The 19,069-nt window shown below is 47.1% G+C and overlaps 1 protein-coding gene across 6 annotated transcripts in view; it reads right to left on the bottom strand.

The window, feature by feature from the left end:
• ATP2B4 (ATPase plasma membrane Ca2+ transporting 4) overlaps positions 1-19,069 on the bottom strand; it is a 98,552-nt gene that overhangs the window by 48,077 nt on the left and 31,406 nt on the right. For all 6 annotated transcript variants that reach the window (XM_088801783.1, XM_088801785.1, XM_088801784.1 and 3 more), the window contains exon 2: positions 8,511-9,151. In XM_088801783.1, the coding sequence (XP_088657909.1) occupies positions 8,511-8,703 (193 nt within the window). In that variant the 5' untranslated portion in view covers positions 8,704-9,151. The remainder of the gene's footprint in view (positions 1-8,510; positions 9,152-19,069) is intronic.

The raw sequence follows: 19,069 nt of genomic DNA on the forward strand, positions 1-19,069 counted from the left end.
GTCGCTGGTTCAATTCCCACTGGGATGGTGGGCTGTGTCCCCTGCAACTAAAGATTGAAAATGGTGACTGGACTTGGAGCTGAGCTGTGCCCTCCACAACTAGATTGAAGGACAACGACTTGGAGCTGATGGGCCCTGGAGAAACACTCTGTTCCCCAATATTCCCCAATAATAAAAAAATAATAAAAAAGTAAGCATCACTCTTAAAAAAAAAAAAAAAGCACCCCATCTGAGGGAGCCATGCCCCTCTCAGTTCTCATATTAATACCTTATAATCATCTTTGACTTCTTTCTCTCTCATACACTAATCCATTTAGTCAGGAAATCCTATCGCTTTATCTTCAAAATACAGAGGATGCCAAAAAAGCGTATACACATTTTAAGAAAGGAAAAACCTGTATTAAAATTGTAATACTCAATATATACCGATAACAATAGATAAATACAAGTCATGTGTATATATTTTTCTTGGCACCACCCGGCATATCTCAGGTCTACTCATTCCTTCTTTGCCACCGCTCCCACCCTGGTCTAAGCCACCATCAACTCGTGCGTCTGTTACAACTGTCTTCTAACTGGTCTCCCTGCTTCCACCCTTGCTTTCCTGCTCTCACTCTCTTCTCCACAGAGCAGCCAGAATACTTTTCAAACCCATGACACTCATGTACTCAGAATCTTCCGGTAGCTCTTACTTGGAGTGGAACTGGGCACCGAAGACCTAGTGACGGCCCACAAGGCGCCTCAGGAGCCCCCGGCCCCTCACCCCTTAACTCCTACAACTTGCCCTTGGTCACTGAGATCCAGACAAGCTGGCCTTCCCACCAGACTGAACACACTAGACATGCTTCTATTTCAGGGCCCCTGTTCCCTTTGCTCAGAATCGTCTTCACTAGGTAGGGTTCGTTCTCTCACCTCCTTCAGGTCTTCGTACAAACGTCACCTTCTTAGTGAGGTATTTAACATTATGACTTATCTGCCCCAGCAATTCCATCCCCCTTATCCTGCTCAGTTGTTCCTTCTACAGGTCTTCTCGCCTAATATATGATATGATGTGTTCATTTATTCTGTTCGTCTATCCCCCTCCACAAGGGCAGGATTTTTCTTTGTTCTGTAGGCCCACAGCAGTGGCTGGCACATGGTGCGCATACAGATTTACTGAATGAGCTGAATGAATGAGTAATAAATAAGTTTGCGAACATTTCAGTGATGACTCTGTACCGGATGATTCACCAGGCGTGTTGGTGTCTTCTCACAGTCAAACGTTGTAAACCCCATGCGGTAGTTACTATTGGGCCCATTTTACACATAAGCAAACTAAGACCTGGAGAGGTTTAATAATTACTCAAGCCTAGTATGTGGCAGAGGCTGTATCACTCCACAGAAAGCAGTGGGATGCCAACCTACTTACAGCAGGGCCAGGGTATTGAGGGTGCAGCACTCAGCTGAGGCTTCCTTCTAGGCTCATTAATTTGCCTGGGTTTGCCTGGGACTTCCTGGGTTTTAACAATGAAGCTCTTACCTCCTGAGAATGCCCCTCAGTCATAGGCAAATAGGGAGAGTTGGTTACCTACTTTATTCACCACAGGGCAGGCCCACATGCTGCTTTCCTCTGCACTCTCAAGCAAATCAGTCCTGTCCTGTCTTTTTACTATCCTCAGGGAATGTGACACCACGTTTGTCAGAGTCCAACCTATAAATTTTACACTCAATAAAAAGTTCATTATGGCCTTTTTTGGACCCAAGCAAATGAAACAAGACACAGTATGGGAAACCAAAAAGGTTAGGCCCTGCTCTTACCTAGATGTCCTCAAAGTCACATACTTACTTCCTTTTTGCCATTCTATCTATCTGTTCCCCCTTAAGTCTCTCTAAGCTCTTCAATAGCTACCTTAAGAAGCCATGTGGCTTGCCCGGTTCCCAGCATGCCCTGTGCAGGAAGGGGCAGATTGGGCTGTTAGCATAGCAGCCTTGGGAATCCTCTCTGATATGTGGCATGGCACAGAAAGCCATGTGGGACTGGGAGCTTGGCCAATCCCCAATTTTGGGCTTTCCATTCCAATTCTTCCTGCCTCCTAAGAGGCTATCAGGGCTTGATCTCAGCAGCTGTAATTGCATATTCGTACTTGTCCAGCCCTGGAAAGGGTTTTGTTCTCTGATTTCTGCAGTTGCATATCAAATACATAGCTTCCTGGACAGGGAAAGAGGACTTAGTGGGGACAGAATGCTGAAATCACAGGAAAAGGATTTCCCTTAGAAATACATCAAAGAGAGAGGGAGGGAGGCAGAAGGAAGGAGGGAGGGAGAATCTTGTCTCCAAGAACATGAGAGAGAAAGCTCCAGCCAATCAGGAGTGCTTCTGGCCCTAAGAACTAGACTGAACACATGAGCTGGGAGAGGTGACAGGAATTGTCAGGCTGTGAAGTCATCACCCCCGCCCCATGCTGGGGAGTGACACAGCCCCCGCCCAAGCCAGCAGGAGACAAATACGCAGCAGTGGAAAATCTGTGTCTGCTGTGAGCCTGTGTTGGGACCCAGGACTATGGAAGAGAAGCTGCAGCTCAGCCCTCAGTGGCCTGATTTCAGCAGGGAAGGGCCAGAGCCAGCCTTGCTTGGAGGCCCAGGGCTATCGCCCAGGCAGAGGCAAACCTTATCAGAACCAGCTCAGTCCCAGAAAGGGTGGGGCTAAGTTGGGCATGATGAGGGACTTCCCAGCTGTCTGAGTTTGACACTTTGCCAAAGAGACAGCAGAATCTTCTCCCACACAGAGAGTATAAGGGAGAGGTTTCTCTGGGTGACTTGAAGGCAGCCCTCTCTGGTATGTGAGAACAGACACCAGAGCACCTTTCAAATCCTACTTTAAAAACCCTCGATTGGGGGGTGACGAGGAGAAGATTCAAATCAATATAGAAACCGATAGGCTTTAGCTAGCTCCTGCTGCTAACCAAATGCCACTCCTTTAAGGACGAAGAATAATTTCCATACTTCACATTCTCTAGCTTAACACATCCACAGCTTGGGGACATGCTCTCGATCTGCTGGACTTCCAGCCCCTAGAGATAAAGCAATCTCCTCCAGGTCACAGCAAAAGGATGGCAGACTTAGAGAAGAATGCCCCTTTCCTCAATGTCCTCAAAACAGCCTGCAGAGGTGGGCACTTCCTCAGAGAACGTCCCCCTTATCTGGCCTCCGCTCTATGCGTTTTACATATTCCATCTCTGGCACAAAGAGAAAGCTGCCTGAGTGTGCTCCTCAGCCCTCTGCTCAGCCACCTTCTCCCACACTGCACGCATGTGCTTCCAGGCAGCTCACCTCAGAGCTAAAGAAGAGCGAAAGCCCCACTTCCAGGGGGCTGCCAGGGGGCTAGACACAACACTGACCTCAGTCAAGGAGGGAATGTCATCTTTCTTCCCACCCCCAGAAGATGGTTCAGTGCAAGGCAGCAATAAGAAGGTTCAAATCAAATCAAAACTTGCAACAGTTTCTACTGAGCTGCCAAAGGAACGCAGCATAGAGGGCTCCAGGGCTGGTGGAAGGGGAGAAAGCAGGGAGGGTGCTCAGGTTCAGGAGACTTAACCACTCTTCCCACCAAGATTTCTCTGCCCCCTGCCTGGCAGCATTATGCCAGCTAACCCAGAAGTCCAGCTCTGGGAGAGGAGGGGCTGGATAGAAAAGAATTCACAGAGCCTGGGGTTCTGCTGGGAAGAGAAGATCCACAACTGTCAGGCACTATTGGCCTAATTCAGCCCCAGGCAGTAACTCAAACCAGACAGGGAGTTCCCAGGATGCAACATGGAATTCCCTGCAGGGGCAGGACGAGGGGGCGGGGACAAAGGGAGGGCACCGTTCTCTCCTGTTTTTCTCAATCATCCAGCTGCTTCCCCCAGGTTTTGTGTAAATGTTTCCCACCCCTCCACCAAGTACTAAATTATGTCTTCTATGAAGCTACTAGACTTGCTGAACTACTCACATCACAACATAGCTGCTTTCTAGCTGTTTGAGGTGGTCTGCCCACCTCCATCCTCTCCCCTCCTTCCAAGATATTCTTTTGGCTTGAGTCTCTCTCACATACGTCCCCCACCCTTTTGTTTCCTTAACTTGCCTTCCCTTTTTTGATCACATGCAGCCCTATTTCTGGTTGTTGCTGAATGCTGTGAAGATGAGCACCTCCAAGTTTCTTCAGTCTAAGCAACTCTCGGCTACTGGAGCAACTCCTTTTACTCTAACTAGCCGTGTACTTTCAAGGAGCACAAGCCAATATTGAACTAACATTATTGTGGGTCACAATTAGGCATTTTTATCAAGCATTAAAATATGTGGACCAAGGGGCCGGCCCGGTGGCTCAGGCGGTTAGAGCTCCATGCTCCTAACTCCGAAGGCTGCTGGTTCGATTCCCACATGGGCCAGTGGGCTCTCAACCACAAGGTTGCCAGTTCAATTCCTTGACTCCCGCAAGGGATGGTGGGCTCTGCCCCCTGCAACTAAGATTGAACACGGCACCTTGAGCTGAGCTGCAGCTGAGCTCCAGGATGGCTCAGTTGGTTGGACTGCGTCCTCTCAACCACAAGGTTGCCGGTTCGACTCCCGCATGGGACTCCCTGCAACTAGCAACAGCAACTGGACCTGGAGCTGAGCTGCGCCCTCCACAACTAAGATTGAAAGGACAACTTGACTTGGAAAAAAGTCCTGGAAGTACACACTGTTCCCCAATAAAGTCCTGTTCCCCTTCCCCAATAAAAATCTTAAAAAAAAAAAAAAAAGTGCATGTGGACCAAAAGGGGCTCTGCAATAAATCTAGCTGAAAGTACCTCATAGGGTGATCTGATCATGAACTCCTAACTGAGCGGCCATGGCGGGTAGTCATCCTCAGGCCTGTAGCTCCTGTAGTAAAAAGTTATCTTTGCCTTAAGCAAGCTCTGCCCATTGTTCTCATGCATCCAGGTTAACACATCTTTGAAATGTCTTTTTAAGACCCCCCCAGAGGGATTTCTTGAGGGATAACCACCCTCAAGAAAGAACATATTAACAGAATCTTGTTAACTATCCTGTAATCCAATTATAGCAATTTACCCCAGCTAGCTTTCTCCCACCTTCATGTAATCTTCCTTATGTTCCTCCTTAACTCCAAATGTACAAAAGATACTGCAAAACTGTCCATCTCTAGAGCATGAGATCTGGCATGTAGTCAGCTTGGCTCAAATAAACACTTATAAAAATTCTCTACAGGTTTGGACACTCTTATGTCGACTAATACAAAAACTTAAATTATCTGTGCTTCTGAGAGTCTCTGTTGCTGTCTTAGCATGACGCAGCAGAGCAGTAAAGGACTGTGACTCAGAACACATGAAATATTCCATTCCTGTGGGAAGACCTTAGGTAAGTAATTTAAACCTTTTGGCCTGTTGAGAAAGAGAGTGTGTGTGTGTGTGTGTGTGTGAGAGAGAGAGAGAGAGAGAGAGAGAGAGAGAGAGAGAGAGAGAGAGAGAATATACGAAGTAAAATGAAGTCCCACCTGCCTCTAGAACTGCATAAATCTATCATGATAAAAAACATGTTAGTGTCAGAAATGTTATAGACTCCAAGTTCCATAAGGCCCCTTTGTAGCTTGGGTTTAAAAAAAAAAAAATCTGTCAATCTGTACTACAGACGCTATCAACCCAACAGAAAATAAAGGAGAAGGCTCATTCATACTCTGGGAACCAATCATCCCAATCTTACTTCACTCTGGTTTCCAACCAACAGAATTCAAGCAGCAGGTAAATTTCTTTATTTTTATTATTAGTCTGCAGGCACCTTCCACAGGTGACAAAACCATGCCAGGCTGTCAGTCACTTCAGTGTGGTCTTCTGTGAACAGGCTGGCATTTTACAGGACCAGCTAACTGGGCACCTGGGTATCAATGCTCTCTTCTCAGCCTGCCCAGCTAAACGGCTCAGCATCACCCTTGTCTGGAGAGACTCCTGTGTTAAAGTTCTTTGGTGCCTCCTTTTCCGACCCCTTCATTCCGCTCGCAGACACGAGGAGGTCATTGCTGGCAATGGGGAGCTAAAATCACTCATGGAAAAGACTTTTTCCGACTCTCTGATTCCCCAGCTCAAGGACCAGGACCATGGTAAGTCTTACATTGAAATAAATCAGGATACATTTCTGTGACCTAAGGGAGCAGAATGGCAATGGACAACTATGTCAACGGTAGAAATACTAAGATATAGGCATGGCCAGGGTCTGTGGCAACAGCGGCACCTGCCATCAGAAGGGGAGGCTTTCAACTGTAGTTCTGAAACCAAGACTGGGAAAGAATCTAAGAGTATTAACATTTGATACCTGATGGTGAAATTAAAGTAGAACATATGTTGGCCTTTGGGAATGGAAGTTCTCTGGGAATCAGAAAGCAAACAGTGGGAGCTATGAGAAAGGATTTGGAAATTTGGGAGGAAAATCTGGATCCTGCTATTAGGAGCTTCCTAGGTTCCAGCTTATTTGGACTCCTGAGTTTCACTTTGTGAGAGAAACAACTGACCAAAGGGATCAATAACAGGATAGAAAGGGAAAAAGAACGATCTGTCTAAATTCTGATTGGTGCATTATCTCAGTGAAAATGTAATAGGAAGAGCCTCTCTTTAAGGTCAATACTACTACAAAAGTGGTAAAGAAGTCTAACTGACAATAAGTAGGCAGTACCAAAGGGCAGTCATTTGATACCAGCCATAAGGCAAAGACTGAGCCACATGAAAGCAACTAAGCCCTGCCATCTTAACCAGATCTCTCTTTGACATCAAAAGGTGCCTGGAGGAAATGGACAGTAGTTGCAGTTACACGTGCAGTAACCTCTAGAGATATAATAACACACTGCACTCCATAGGCACGCATATTCTGGCAAATATCTTCAGACACATGGACTCCGTTTTAATCTGAGACAACTAATTCATTGAATCCCCATTATAAGTGAGCTCTGTACATACATACATACAGTCTTTAATCCCAATAACTCTATGCACTACGTATCATTTTCAAAGGAGAAACTAACTCAGGGAGGCTGAGTAAACTTTTCAATGTTATTCAGCTAGTAAGTGGTAGAACTAGTATTTGAACTCAAAGCCTGTATGACAGGAAACTGAATTCTAGAAGCAAAGAAAACATGTAGTGCAGCTCTCTCAGATTGCAAAGAAAACAAGACATGGGCTATGTACAGATATCAGATAAAAACCTCTTTTTCTCTCTCTTTTTTAAATTCTAAAGAGTCTGGACTCCAAGTCACTAACTTATAGCATTGGCTAGGGGTCAAAACTTCTTAGAATAGGCAAGAAATAGGATGTGGTCTCCAAGGAAGGCTTAGGAATAGTATACCTCAAGAGGTTGAAGGCATCTAAAGGATAAAATCTTTGTTCCATCTCATGCTCCTCTATCATGGCCTGCCTGACTGACAGGACCAAATAAGAACCTGTAACAGAGATGCTGAAACCAGGCAAAAGTGAGAAAGCAAGATTCATTTTGTTCTCTCTCCATTTTGATGAGGCAAAATTTCATATTACCATGGCTCACTGAGCAATTGGGCTGAGCCAGCCCACACTTTTAATATAGTTATTCTTAAGCTATACTCTTTTTAGTGTAGATTAAGAATAAATACATTAAAAGTGTGGGCCGGCCTGGTGTCTCAGGCTGTTGGAGCTCCGTGCTCCTAACGCCAAAGGATGCTGGTTCGATTCCCACATGAGCCAGTGGGCTCTCAACGACAAGGTTGCCAGTTTGATCCCTCAACTCCTGCAGAGGATGGTGGGCTGCACCCCTTGCAACTAACAATGACAACTGGACCTGGAGCTGAGCAGCGCCCTCCACAACTAAGATTGAAAGGAAAACAAATTGACTTGGAAAGAAGTCCTGGAAGTACACACTGTTCCCCAATAAAGTCCTGTTCCCCTTCCCCAATAAAATCTTTAAAAAAAAAAAAAGTGCAGTAGGCCGGGTTGAGAAAGTCATCAATAATTCCCTGAAAGGAAACAGAGTGAGTAGTCCAATGATTTGGCGGGTACAGCCATGTGATTTACTGCCCATTTTTAATTGTGCATGTTAGAAAATTGCTATATTGGGTAGATGGACTTATTCGCTTTTTTGTGTGTCCATCCTGCCCAATTGCACTGTGAAATCAGCGTGGGAAAGAATCACATCTAAACCCTTTTGCAATCAAAGACTGATACAGAATAAGGGATTGGATGATTATTTACTATAAAAGTGTCTCTAACATAAATGTTTCCAAAATAGTATAAACATCCTCCTTTCTGTACATTGATACAGAAAAGGGAGGAGAAAATGACCTTCAGAGGATCATGTCTGGAGAATAAAAATGGCTATGACCTCATCTCCGCTTAGTGCTTCAGACACCATGTTTTTCCCACCAGACAGACAGACATACCATTTGAGGGCTCCAGAAATATGCCTTCTCTAGAAGCTAAGAAATCACTATTTTTTAACACTAGCACCTTCTTCCGATTCCCCGCCCCTGACATGGCCTTTACCTTCCACAGGGTTGGTTTTCAGTCTGTTGCAGAGACTCATGACACCTCCATAGTGGACATTGACCTCGTTCATGGCATCGGCCGAACGCAGCTCCATGAGCTTCCTCAGGTCCATTACTGTGCAGCCAAAGTCCCCTTCATGGCTCTCAGCCGTTGAGTTGGCCGGAAAGGCGTGTTCTCTTGGGTTCGTCATTGTGACTGCTGCTGCCAATCCCCTCAACCAGAGAAAATGTGGCGTTTCCCTTCAACTGATCAGGGTTTCTTGCTTGTCGGCCTCACTTCTGGCTTCTCTGGGAGCCCAGTTAGGAAATTGATTGACTATGTCTGTACAACAAGCTTCACAGCCTCCAGCCCCGATCCTTTGTCCTGTATGAAGCTGGGCAGTGAGAAGAGGAAGAGGATGGGGGGGACTGAGTAGAAGCAGGACCACGTGTCACGATGATTGGTGTCCCCAGGTGGTAATGGAAGTGGTTGTCCAGGGTAGGTAGGTTCCTAGCTTAGACCAACTTGCCCAGATGGAGGTGTAAATAGCATGTGCATGTTACCATGGAGGCAATCTTAGCAACAACCAGCAACTGCCGTGGTAAAGAGGCAGCAGGAGGAGGAGGAGGGCTCCCTGGATACCAATGACAACTGGATCTCTGAAATAAAGATTCAAAGATAGACAAAAAGAAACAATTAGAGCAGCCATGGTGATTCAGCACCTGCAAAGGCAAGAGATACTCATTTTAGCACAAAGGTTTAGATAATAGCTGATGCCTTCGCTGAACTGATAGCCGAGGCCTGAGCTGAGTGAACTAACTCAGGAGAACCTCCTTCTTCCCTGGGAGGACCAAGCAGCCTGCAAAGTCCAAGGGAGAAAAGTAATTTCAGATACACCCCAGTCTTCATATCTTGCCTCTCCCAGACCAAGCAATACAAATCCCACAACTTCAGAAACTTGAATTAAAAGGTTATGACCCCTAATGGCTCTAATGTTCTCCCTGTCTATTATTTGTGGGACCTGCTACAGAATCCTTTCATCTGACCTCCCTTCTATGAGGTGAGAGATCAGAAAAGAAATCCAGACACGAGTGATCTGGAGGGTGGCCTGGCAGTCTGCCACCCTCCCCCAGGCCCCTATCCTTCCCTGCTCCCAACACAATTTATGAAACAAGAGGACAACCTGATGGAAGATGCCCAAATCCTCTAAGGCTCTTTAGAATATTCAGCCTCCAGCTGTACAGAAATTCTGCAGCTTGCTGCAATTGTCAACAGGTCAGATACTGAAGTTCAGGTCTTGGAGCTAAGCCCCACCCTTCTCCAAAAAGGTTTTGTGAAGGGAAGGGGAGAATGAAATGCTCTGCCAGTTGTGGAAACAGGGTGGAACCTTTTTACATAAGGGGTCAGAAGGACCTCTGAGGAGGAAAGATAGTGAGTTTGAAGCCTATGAACATGAAAGTTTCTCTGGGGTGGAGGGATAAGACAGCTTTCCATTCAGATAGAGCCGAGGGCCACAACACAGTCAGCAGAGGAACAAAGTCAGCCTCTGCATGAGTGCGCACCAGAGGGTCTCAAATCAGCTTTCCTCCCCTCAGAAAGGAATGTGTTACCTCTCATACATGCAAAAAGAGGTGGAGGGGTGGAGCTCTGTGTAGATGAGGATATGGAGGACTGAAGGTGGGAAGGAGGTTCCGTGTTTCCCCGGAAGTAAGACCTAGCCAGACCAACAGCTCTAATGCGTCTTTTGGAGCACACATTAATATAAGACCCGGTCTTATTTTACTGTAATACGTATTAATGTTTACTCCAAAAGACACGTTAGAGCTGATGGTCCGGCTGGGTCTTATTTTCTGGGTAACACGGTTTATCCTGAGCCCTGTTCTCAGCTTCAGAGAGGGGCCGCTGTGTGTCATGCAGGAACCATTGCCACACATCAGCCATTTAAATGTGAAAGGGCTCTTCCTGGGTGCAGCACCAGAACACGGAGGCTCAGCCCTGGTTAAACAGTGCGCGCTGACTTGAGTTAGGTTACCAGGGGTTGGCGAGGAGCTCTGGTCAACCTATCTTTAATAAACTGGTGATATCCTCACTTCTAGAAGGTGAACAAAGAAGTACAGAATCATTTGATAAGGACTTGACTCTTTCATCAATTACTTTTCCAAAAATCACAAGTGGCCAAAGTTCCTGCTGATTCCAAATCAAACCTGTTTCCCCTGGGATGGAGGTGGTTACACGCTTCCTACCCAAATGTGCCCTCTGACCCCTCCTTCTACCAGACATTTTTAAAGCGACTCTTACTGACAAAGAGTTAAACAAGCAGGGTTTTGTTTTGTTGTTGTTATTCTTTTTTAATATCACACTCCCTTTCTTTTTAGATGTCATCAGTGAATCCTGGGGATCAAGGAGATTTGGAAAAAACCTGACGCAGTGTGTCAAACTCCCTTCATTCAGACTTGAACAGAGATAGGCAGTGCCAAAGAATTTTCTCTCCAGTTCAGCTTCTCCTCCAAGCCGTGGGAAGGGCTATAGTAGCAACAAGCCAATTTTGACCCTTACATAGAACTTCTTAAGCTTTCGAGAGGATGTTGTGAACAGTGCTGATAGAGTGCTAAACTGGAAATCAGGAGATTTTATTCTTTCTGTCTCTACCCATTACAAAGTTTGTTCCATGAAGGCAGAGATTTTCGTTCGTCTTATTTACTGCGTTATCCCCAGTGCCTAGAGGAGAACCTGTACATGGTGGGCATTCCGGTAACCAGATTTACCATCTTCCCGGGCACCCTTTGGGCAAGTCACTTAGCCTTCTTAGAGCTCAGTTCCTCCCATCTTTACCTGGGAAAAGAGTCAGCCTTACCTTTTTACACCATCCTAAAAAGTGATATAGGAATGGGATTATAGATCAAAATAATGCTTGGAAATCTTAGAAGAAAGATGCCCAGTGTCCAGTATAAGACACTCAAGCGATGGGAGAAAATTTAATTTGATCTTAATGAACTTTGTTATCTAGCCCTTTAAGCAGGAGGGCAAAGGTTCATGTGTCCCTCCATCTTTCCTTGCCAGAAGGAGAATGGAAAATCCCAAGGCAGCTTCATTAGTAATAACCATTAGCTAGCTTATAACCACGAGGCTATATGGCCTTGGACCTCTAGAGCAGAAGGGACAGTCTAAGTCAGAACTCCTTACTTTGAACCTCTCCTCAAGTTATCGAAGAGGAGAGCTACTTCCGCTCACATAGGCAACCAATGAGCAAAGGCCATTTAAGATTGGGCATTGGAAAGAAATAAGGTTTGTCTATTTCAGGTTGCTCTAGAGACACGTGCTCAGGAGGTCAATCACTAAGCTGCTGGCACAAAGTCAAAGGGGCAGTGCCCAGTTGGGGCCCAGTTTATTTCTCCATGAAAGTTTCTCTGGGATTTGAAGGTATAGTAGGTGCCCATATTTCTCTTTGAGCTCTGAGCTCTTAGAATATGAGCTAAATGCAACTGCTGAGTTTGCCTAGCCCAGGGGTGTCCAAACTGCGGCCCACAGGCCAACTGCGGCTCGCAATCCACTGTTAATTGGCCCGCAGCAAATTCAAAAAATATATTCAGCTTACTTAAATAAACCAGGTGTGGCAATGCGTACTTCACCTCAGTGAGTGGCCCGGCTGTTTGTGTATTTTACCGCATATGGCCTTTGGTGAAAAACGTTGAAAAAAGTTTGGACACCCCTGGCCTAGCCCCTAACCTTATTAGGCAACTGGCAAAGAACAATCTGTAAGTGCTCACACTGCTTCAGCCTCAGACACAAGGCTCAGATGCCTGGGAGACACCACCTCTTATCAGGTTAGGATTAATCATCTGGCTCTGGGCATTCTCACTCCCCATGTCTAGCATTTTGCAAGGCAAAGGGATGATAGGCTGGAAGAGTAAACTTTCTCATCACTTCCTGCAGGGGCAAGAAATCATATTACTTTATATGATCAGCAGAGCAGACTCTTATTCCCTGCCCTGCCCTCTTCACTGGGCTGAGAGCCTGTGCTCAGGAGCGAGATAGCAGCACTCAGAGATGCTCTGGTTAGAGTGCCAACATCACTGCCACGCAGGCCGAGGGGTAAAGAAGGGAAGACCTGTGGGGGTGGGAGCAGGCTGGCCCCACCTTAGAATACACCAAACTGAAATACGAACCCCGCTTCAGCCCTACCCCCCCCAAAAAAACCTGTTCTCTTTTCTCTGATCCTCTCTCCCTCATCCCAAATGAGGCTCTATTTCTCTCTATTTTCAAGAATGAGCAAGGGAGGGAAATAATATTTGTTGAGCACCAACAATGAGCCAGGTACCATACTAGGCACTTTATGTGAAAATAAGAGAGAAATCATATATATGTATATGTGTACACACATCCACCCCCCCCCCATACACACACACATTATATAGTGCCTAGCACATAGTGGCTGATATATGGTGGTTGGTCCATACACTGTAGCTACTATCACCATGACACATATTGTTTCATTATATCCTTACCAATAACCCTATAAGGAGGGCACCTCATTTCATAGCAGGGAAATATAGATTCAGAGAGCCAAGATTTGGGCCCTCGTCTGAATTAAAAGCCACCCTGCCTTAAGTATAAGGACACTTTTTTAAGACAATGGAAACAAAGCTATGGATGTACTTCCTAAAGCTTGATGAAAAAGTCCATAAAAATCTATCTGTCCCTTGCCTGTGACCCCTAAAAGCTATGAAACAGGTCTGGAAAACACCTCCTTATCTCTTTGAACTTTCTGGGCAGGTGTGGGGATAGATGCAGGGCTTATCAGGGGCAGAAAGGCCCCACTCATCCCCCCGCCAACCCCCAGCCAGAATGCACTTGGCTCTGAATTGGCAAGACTCCAAGCATATACAATTCCCACTGAAGATCCTGGGAGTGGGGATGAGGGCTTCCTCCACTCTGTAGTCTCACACCGTTGGCCTTGCAACCCATAGTGACTTGGGAGAGGCACAGAGAGATCCTGCTCTGGATTCTCTCTCATTTCTCCAGCAGGGGCATTTCTTGTGGCATTACCTACAGCGTCTCAAGCTTTACTCCTTCTCTCAGGCACTCCCATTCTTCTCAGAGGACCACGCCCTGTCAAGAAAGCTGGCAAGCACTTCAACATGCTGGTTGCCTAGCCCAAAACATCCCTGACTGGCCCTTCTCTCTGAAGGTCTAAACCACACACACAGACTGCTCTGCTCCCTCCTCATTACAGGCCTCTTATTTCTATGACCCAGATTCTTGCCCCCCCTCGCCAGTTCCCACCATTCAGGTCTGCTAGCCATCCTCATCATGGTCCCAGATTTTCCTTCCCTCCCCAGGCATGCCTGCCCTAATTGCTCCTCTAACGCCTGCTGGCTTGCAGAAACAGACCTGAGCATATACCTTCCCCTTCAGTCTACTGAGGCTCTTTGGAGGCACATGGGAAGGTCAGAGACAGAACACATTGGGTAAAGTTCAGCTGGTGGGTGGCACTGCCTGTCATCATCAGCAACTGCCAGGCCCATGCCAGGAAGTCAAGTGAGGGCTGGGGCACAAAAACCAGGCCTCTGCACTGACCACAGGATGGCACACTGTGGCCTGTGGGCCTGGGCCGGGAACCTGATGCTAATTCTCAGCCCTTCGTGAAGAAGAAAACATCACTTCCTGGTTAAGAGGTGGTACACACACACACACACACACACGCACACACACAGCTCCTTTGCTTACCCTCCCCCTATGCAAGTCTGCTACGCTGAGAACATCTTCAATTCAACAGCAAAAACCTAGTGCTAAAATCAAAGCATCTGTCTGGAGAAAATGTGTCACCCTTGACCCCTGGGTCTCAGGTACCTAGAATTCATCCCTTTTCCCCAGAGCGGTCTGGTACTTCTTGGCCAAACTGAGTCTATGCATACCTAGGACCCTATCATCTACTCCCAAAAAGATTCTCACACAGAAGGGACAGTGTAGTGACAGGGAGCTGAAGGCCACCCGGGATCCCCCTCTCATTGATGGATGGTAAAATACCGTGTTTCCCCGAAAATAAGACCTAGTCGGACAATCAGCTCTAATGCATCTTTTGGAGCAAAAATTAATATAAGACCCGGTATTATATTATATTATACTATATTATATTATATTACATTATACTATATTATATTATATTAAAGACCGGTCTTATGTTGTAGTAAAATAAGACCAGTTCTTATATTAATTTTTTCTCCAAAAGACGCATTACAGCTGATTGTCCGGCTAGGTCTTATTTTCGGGGAAACACGGTATGTGAGCTAGATAACAGCGGATATTATGTGACAGTTAGAAACACAGATCAGATGTACACAAGGCAATATTGGTGATCTTAAAAACAGTGCTCACAGACAACAGTTTAGTGGTTACCAGAGGGTAAAGGGGGAGGGGGTGGTAGAAGAGGGTAAAGGGGGTCAAATATATGGAGATTGACTCTGGGTGGTGAGCACACAATGTGATATATAGATGATGTAGTATAGAAATGTGCACTGGAAACCTATGAGATTTGACTAACCATTGTCACCACAATAAACTTAATTAAAAAAACACACAGTGCTTGGTGTGGGGGTAAAGGTGCTGTAACAGCTTTTGCACAAATTAAAAACACATGCGTCTAAAGCAATTCTATACATTTTAAGAGACATATTTAAACAAAAAGATACATAGCATCACATTAGAATGCCGCTTATAGGCAAGGAAGGGAACAGATGTGGATATGGGGAATCACTGAGAATAGCAAGGGCCTTCCATGGACCAATGATAATAATGGGCCATAGTATGATCACCTCAGTGCTCTGCACCTGAGGTCCAAATAAATAAAACATACCATGATGCTGAAACCTGTCAGGCCTGGAAGAGCTGTACTGTCTAAGATGTGTTATGACAATGATACAAAACTTACCAGTTCTGGCCAGACGTCTTCAGGGGGCAGAGAGAAGGTAGGGCCCATAGACAGCACAAACATTCGCACAAGAATGATACCAAGAATTGACCCAAGGTTGCCAGTCTGTTCTTGATCATCTGGCCTGTTGATTCAGCCCATGTCAGAGACCCTAGAAACCATCAAGACGAAGACAGGAAGCTTCGTGGCATGGATGAGGAAACGGAGGCAAGACTGCCTGAGAAGTCAACGTCACCCCTCCCCCGACAGCCAACTCCATGCAAAAACAGCACCAATATATCAAGATGAAAAAGGGCAGTTCCTAGGCCCCACAGCCATGTTCCCTCTTCCAAATAATCTGAGTCATAATGGCCCAGATCACCTCTGTGGCCTCCTGTGACTCAAGGGTATGATGGAGCATTCACAGCAAGTTAGAGCTAAAAAAAAAACCGTAGAGGATAAAGCAGTAACTACTTCAGTTGTTTAAGGAGGACAAGAGCTGATTTCAGATGGGAGTGACAGTGTCATCTAGAAGGCCTGTTATTTAATGAAATCCCTCCCATTCGATCGTGAGAAATGCTCAGGATATGAGTTAGCAAAGGTATCTGCCACTCACGTGAAGTAAGGTGCAGCTCCTTGGACATGGGCCAGTAGACAGGCAGCAGGCTCTGGGCAGTAACATTCAAATATCCGTATGTGCATTCTCTTGGGCAACATGGATTGCCTTTCTTGGGGCTGCTGTAGTTTTTCCACATTTTGGTTCCAAGGGAACAAAAGGGCTTTTTAGCAGCTGGACTGGATCCTACGTTATTTTTAGAAACAAATTTCAGCAGAATCATGCCATGCTCATGAACAGGGAGGGGAAGGTCACTCTCCCCTGGCTACTGGGTCAGGATCCTGGTGCTCCCAGGCCTCAGGTTCTACTGGAGCTCTCAGGGTTGAGGAGAAAGCTGCCTCGCCTCAGACTGAGGAAGCCACATTTCATCCGCCAAAAGGGGGTGCCGTGGGCAGCGGACCTCTCCCCAGGGGCCCAGCAAGACAGGAAGCAAAATAACATTCCTGTGTGACCCAGACAGTAATCAGAGGCCCACACACTGGACATCACGCCTGGCCAACACTCCATCACCTCCTCCGACTCCATGACAGTCCACCTGTACAGAGTAGAGAGCCACCTCCTGGCTTCGCCTATTCCAGCCTTCTCTCAGTCCAACTGTTTCCTGGAAGTCCCAGGCAAATGGGCAAGGGCCCCATGCTGAGAAGATAGCATTTATCAGTAAAGACAGCTGGGAGCACTCCCGAAGAACCTTCCTCACTGCCCCAGTTCCACTCTTTCTTGTTCACTCACTGCGTACACAGGAGCCACTAAGTCGACTGGGGTTGGAGAATGTGGACTGATCACACTGCTGGCACTTGTGCTGTGCCTTAGGGCAGTGGTTCTCAAACCTTGTGAGAATCAGGGTCGCAGGACAGCTGCTTAAGACTATTGCTGGGCCCACTCCCAGAGTTTCTGATTCAAGAGTTCTGGGGTGGGGCTTGGGAACCGGCACTTCTAACAAGTTCCCTAACGAGGGGATTCTGACGCTGCTGGTCTGGGGACCACAATTCCTAATGTTGCAGAGGTTACGAAGCCTTTCTGCAAACAAGGTCACGACAACCTCCAACGACACCCGGCTAACGTACTTGAGGGTCTTGACTGGGTGCCAGTCCCAACACGGTCCCAGATGTAAGCTGACAGGGGAGGCACAGGAGGATCTTGTCACATATCTCCTCCCACTTCCCCTCTCCCTCCTCCAGCTCTTCCAGGTTGCTCTGCTTCCATTTCCAACGACCTCAGAGCAGCCTCCTTTCCGAGAGAACCCTGATTTTCCCAAGGAAAATCCCAAGGAGAGGTCCTGTGAGGTCTTGAGGTAACAGACTAGAGAAGACTTCCCTGGACAGGCTGCGGCAGAACCCAGATTTATTCAGACAGTTAAAACAAGCTGCCTTGTCAGGGCCAGTGGGACACCCAGATCCCTTTTCTGTTCAGGGGAAGCTGAGCACCCTCTGTACTCCAGTTTCCTCCATGAGCAGGAGCTGAGAGACAGGGAAAAACAACAGAGCAAAAAACACCTTCCACCAGCTTTGGCTCCCCAAGTCTTACCAGCCCCCTGGCACTTCTGGACTCCAGGCTGCCTGTTCCCTGCCACCATGCCCCCAAGGCCCAGCAGAAGGGCTGGCCCATGGCCCCCCCCCACAACACCTCTGGGGGGCACCTGCCCACTGCTCTCAGGAGGCACAAGGCAGCGGCAAGGGCGTGGCTGGTGGGGCAGCAGCAGCTGCTGTTTTCCAGTCGGGTGACAAGCTGCTGTAAACACTCGTTTTAGGTTGCTATGGCAAAGTGAGTGTGCAGCCTGGCCACAGGGCAGCTATTTATGTGCCTGTAATGGCAGAGTGGTCTGTTTTTTATTATTTTACTTTTAAAGTTTTCCTTTCCCAGCCCCCTAAAACAGCTTAAAAAATAAAAATGCAAAGATCCACCACAACTTTCTCAGGAACGAAAAGAATAGAGCCAGAAAATAAAGCTTAGGACTTGAGCCGGCAAGGGGAAGATTAAAGTGAGGAGTACGGGTTAGTTCCTTTAAAGAAGGGAAGGTGGAGCTTCTTATACACACGCGTCTGCCTCAGCTCATCAAGGAGAAAGGCCAAAACTCAGGGTCTTCTCCCCTCTGCACGACGTCCATCACTGACAGGAGACAAGGCCACTTGGTGTTCTTCCTTCCTGTCAAAGCCAGGCTCCAGCCAGCAGCATTCTTCCCCCTGCCCACCTCCCACTACTCCCTACCAGCCCCTATTGGCTGACAATGTCATCAGGATAAAGAGACTGAGGACTCCACTAGGGGTCATGGGAAGAGAGCCTCAAAGCAGCAGCACCCCCGACCCCATCGTGGGTGCAGTGCCACCCAGCATGGAGCCTTGCCTCTCCTGGCTGGAGGTCTGAAGGGAATGACCTCACGAGGTGCCTCGGAAGGGACACATGTTTTTCTTCCATGTGTACAGAGAACTTTCATTCTGTTCTCAGTTCTTAGGGAGGTCTTGGGAGAAGAGATACTCATGCACAACAAGATTGAAAGTTTTAGTTAGGGTGGTGAGGGCCCCTAGCAGCACCAAGAAATCAGCATTCAAAGTTGGGATGCTGGAGGATGATCAAAAGTGAGGTTGATTCCTCCTGGGACACATGTCTCCAGGGCACAAGGCGCCTGAAAAAGGTTTTTGGCAGCGGAGGTAGGGTGTGATCAGAGATCAGCTACAGAGTCACACACACAACTAAGCTGAAAACGTATACTGACTTTGATAAATAAGCTATAGGTGGCCAATCACTAAATGACGTCCAAGTAAGAGAAAGAGTCACCTTCGAGAAACAGCTGGTTGGAATCCAAAAGATGCTGCAGGGTTTTGTCACGCCTCTCCCTCCACCCTATTCCAGCTCCTTTGGATCGGTATGCCCGTATGAGGAGGCCCCACCCCCACCCCACATACACACACACTGCCATGGGCACAGTAATCAGACCGAATGAAAGCTAGGGCAGTGCTAAGAAGGGCAAACCCCACAGACTGTTCCGGTTCCCACATCTCAGATGATGCCTGACGGCCTCCCAGACGCCACCATGGCTCAGAAAGGATATTGATGAGA

The sequence above is a fragment of the Rhinolophus sinicus genome, chromosome 11 (genome assembly GCF_057876585.1).
Source record: "Rhinolophus sinicus isolate RSI-liver-muscle chromosome 11, RSI-T2T, whole genome shotgun sequence".
NCBI classification, from domain to species: domain Eukaryota; kingdom Metazoa; phylum Chordata; class Mammalia; order Chiroptera; family Rhinolophidae; genus Rhinolophus; species Rhinolophus sinicus.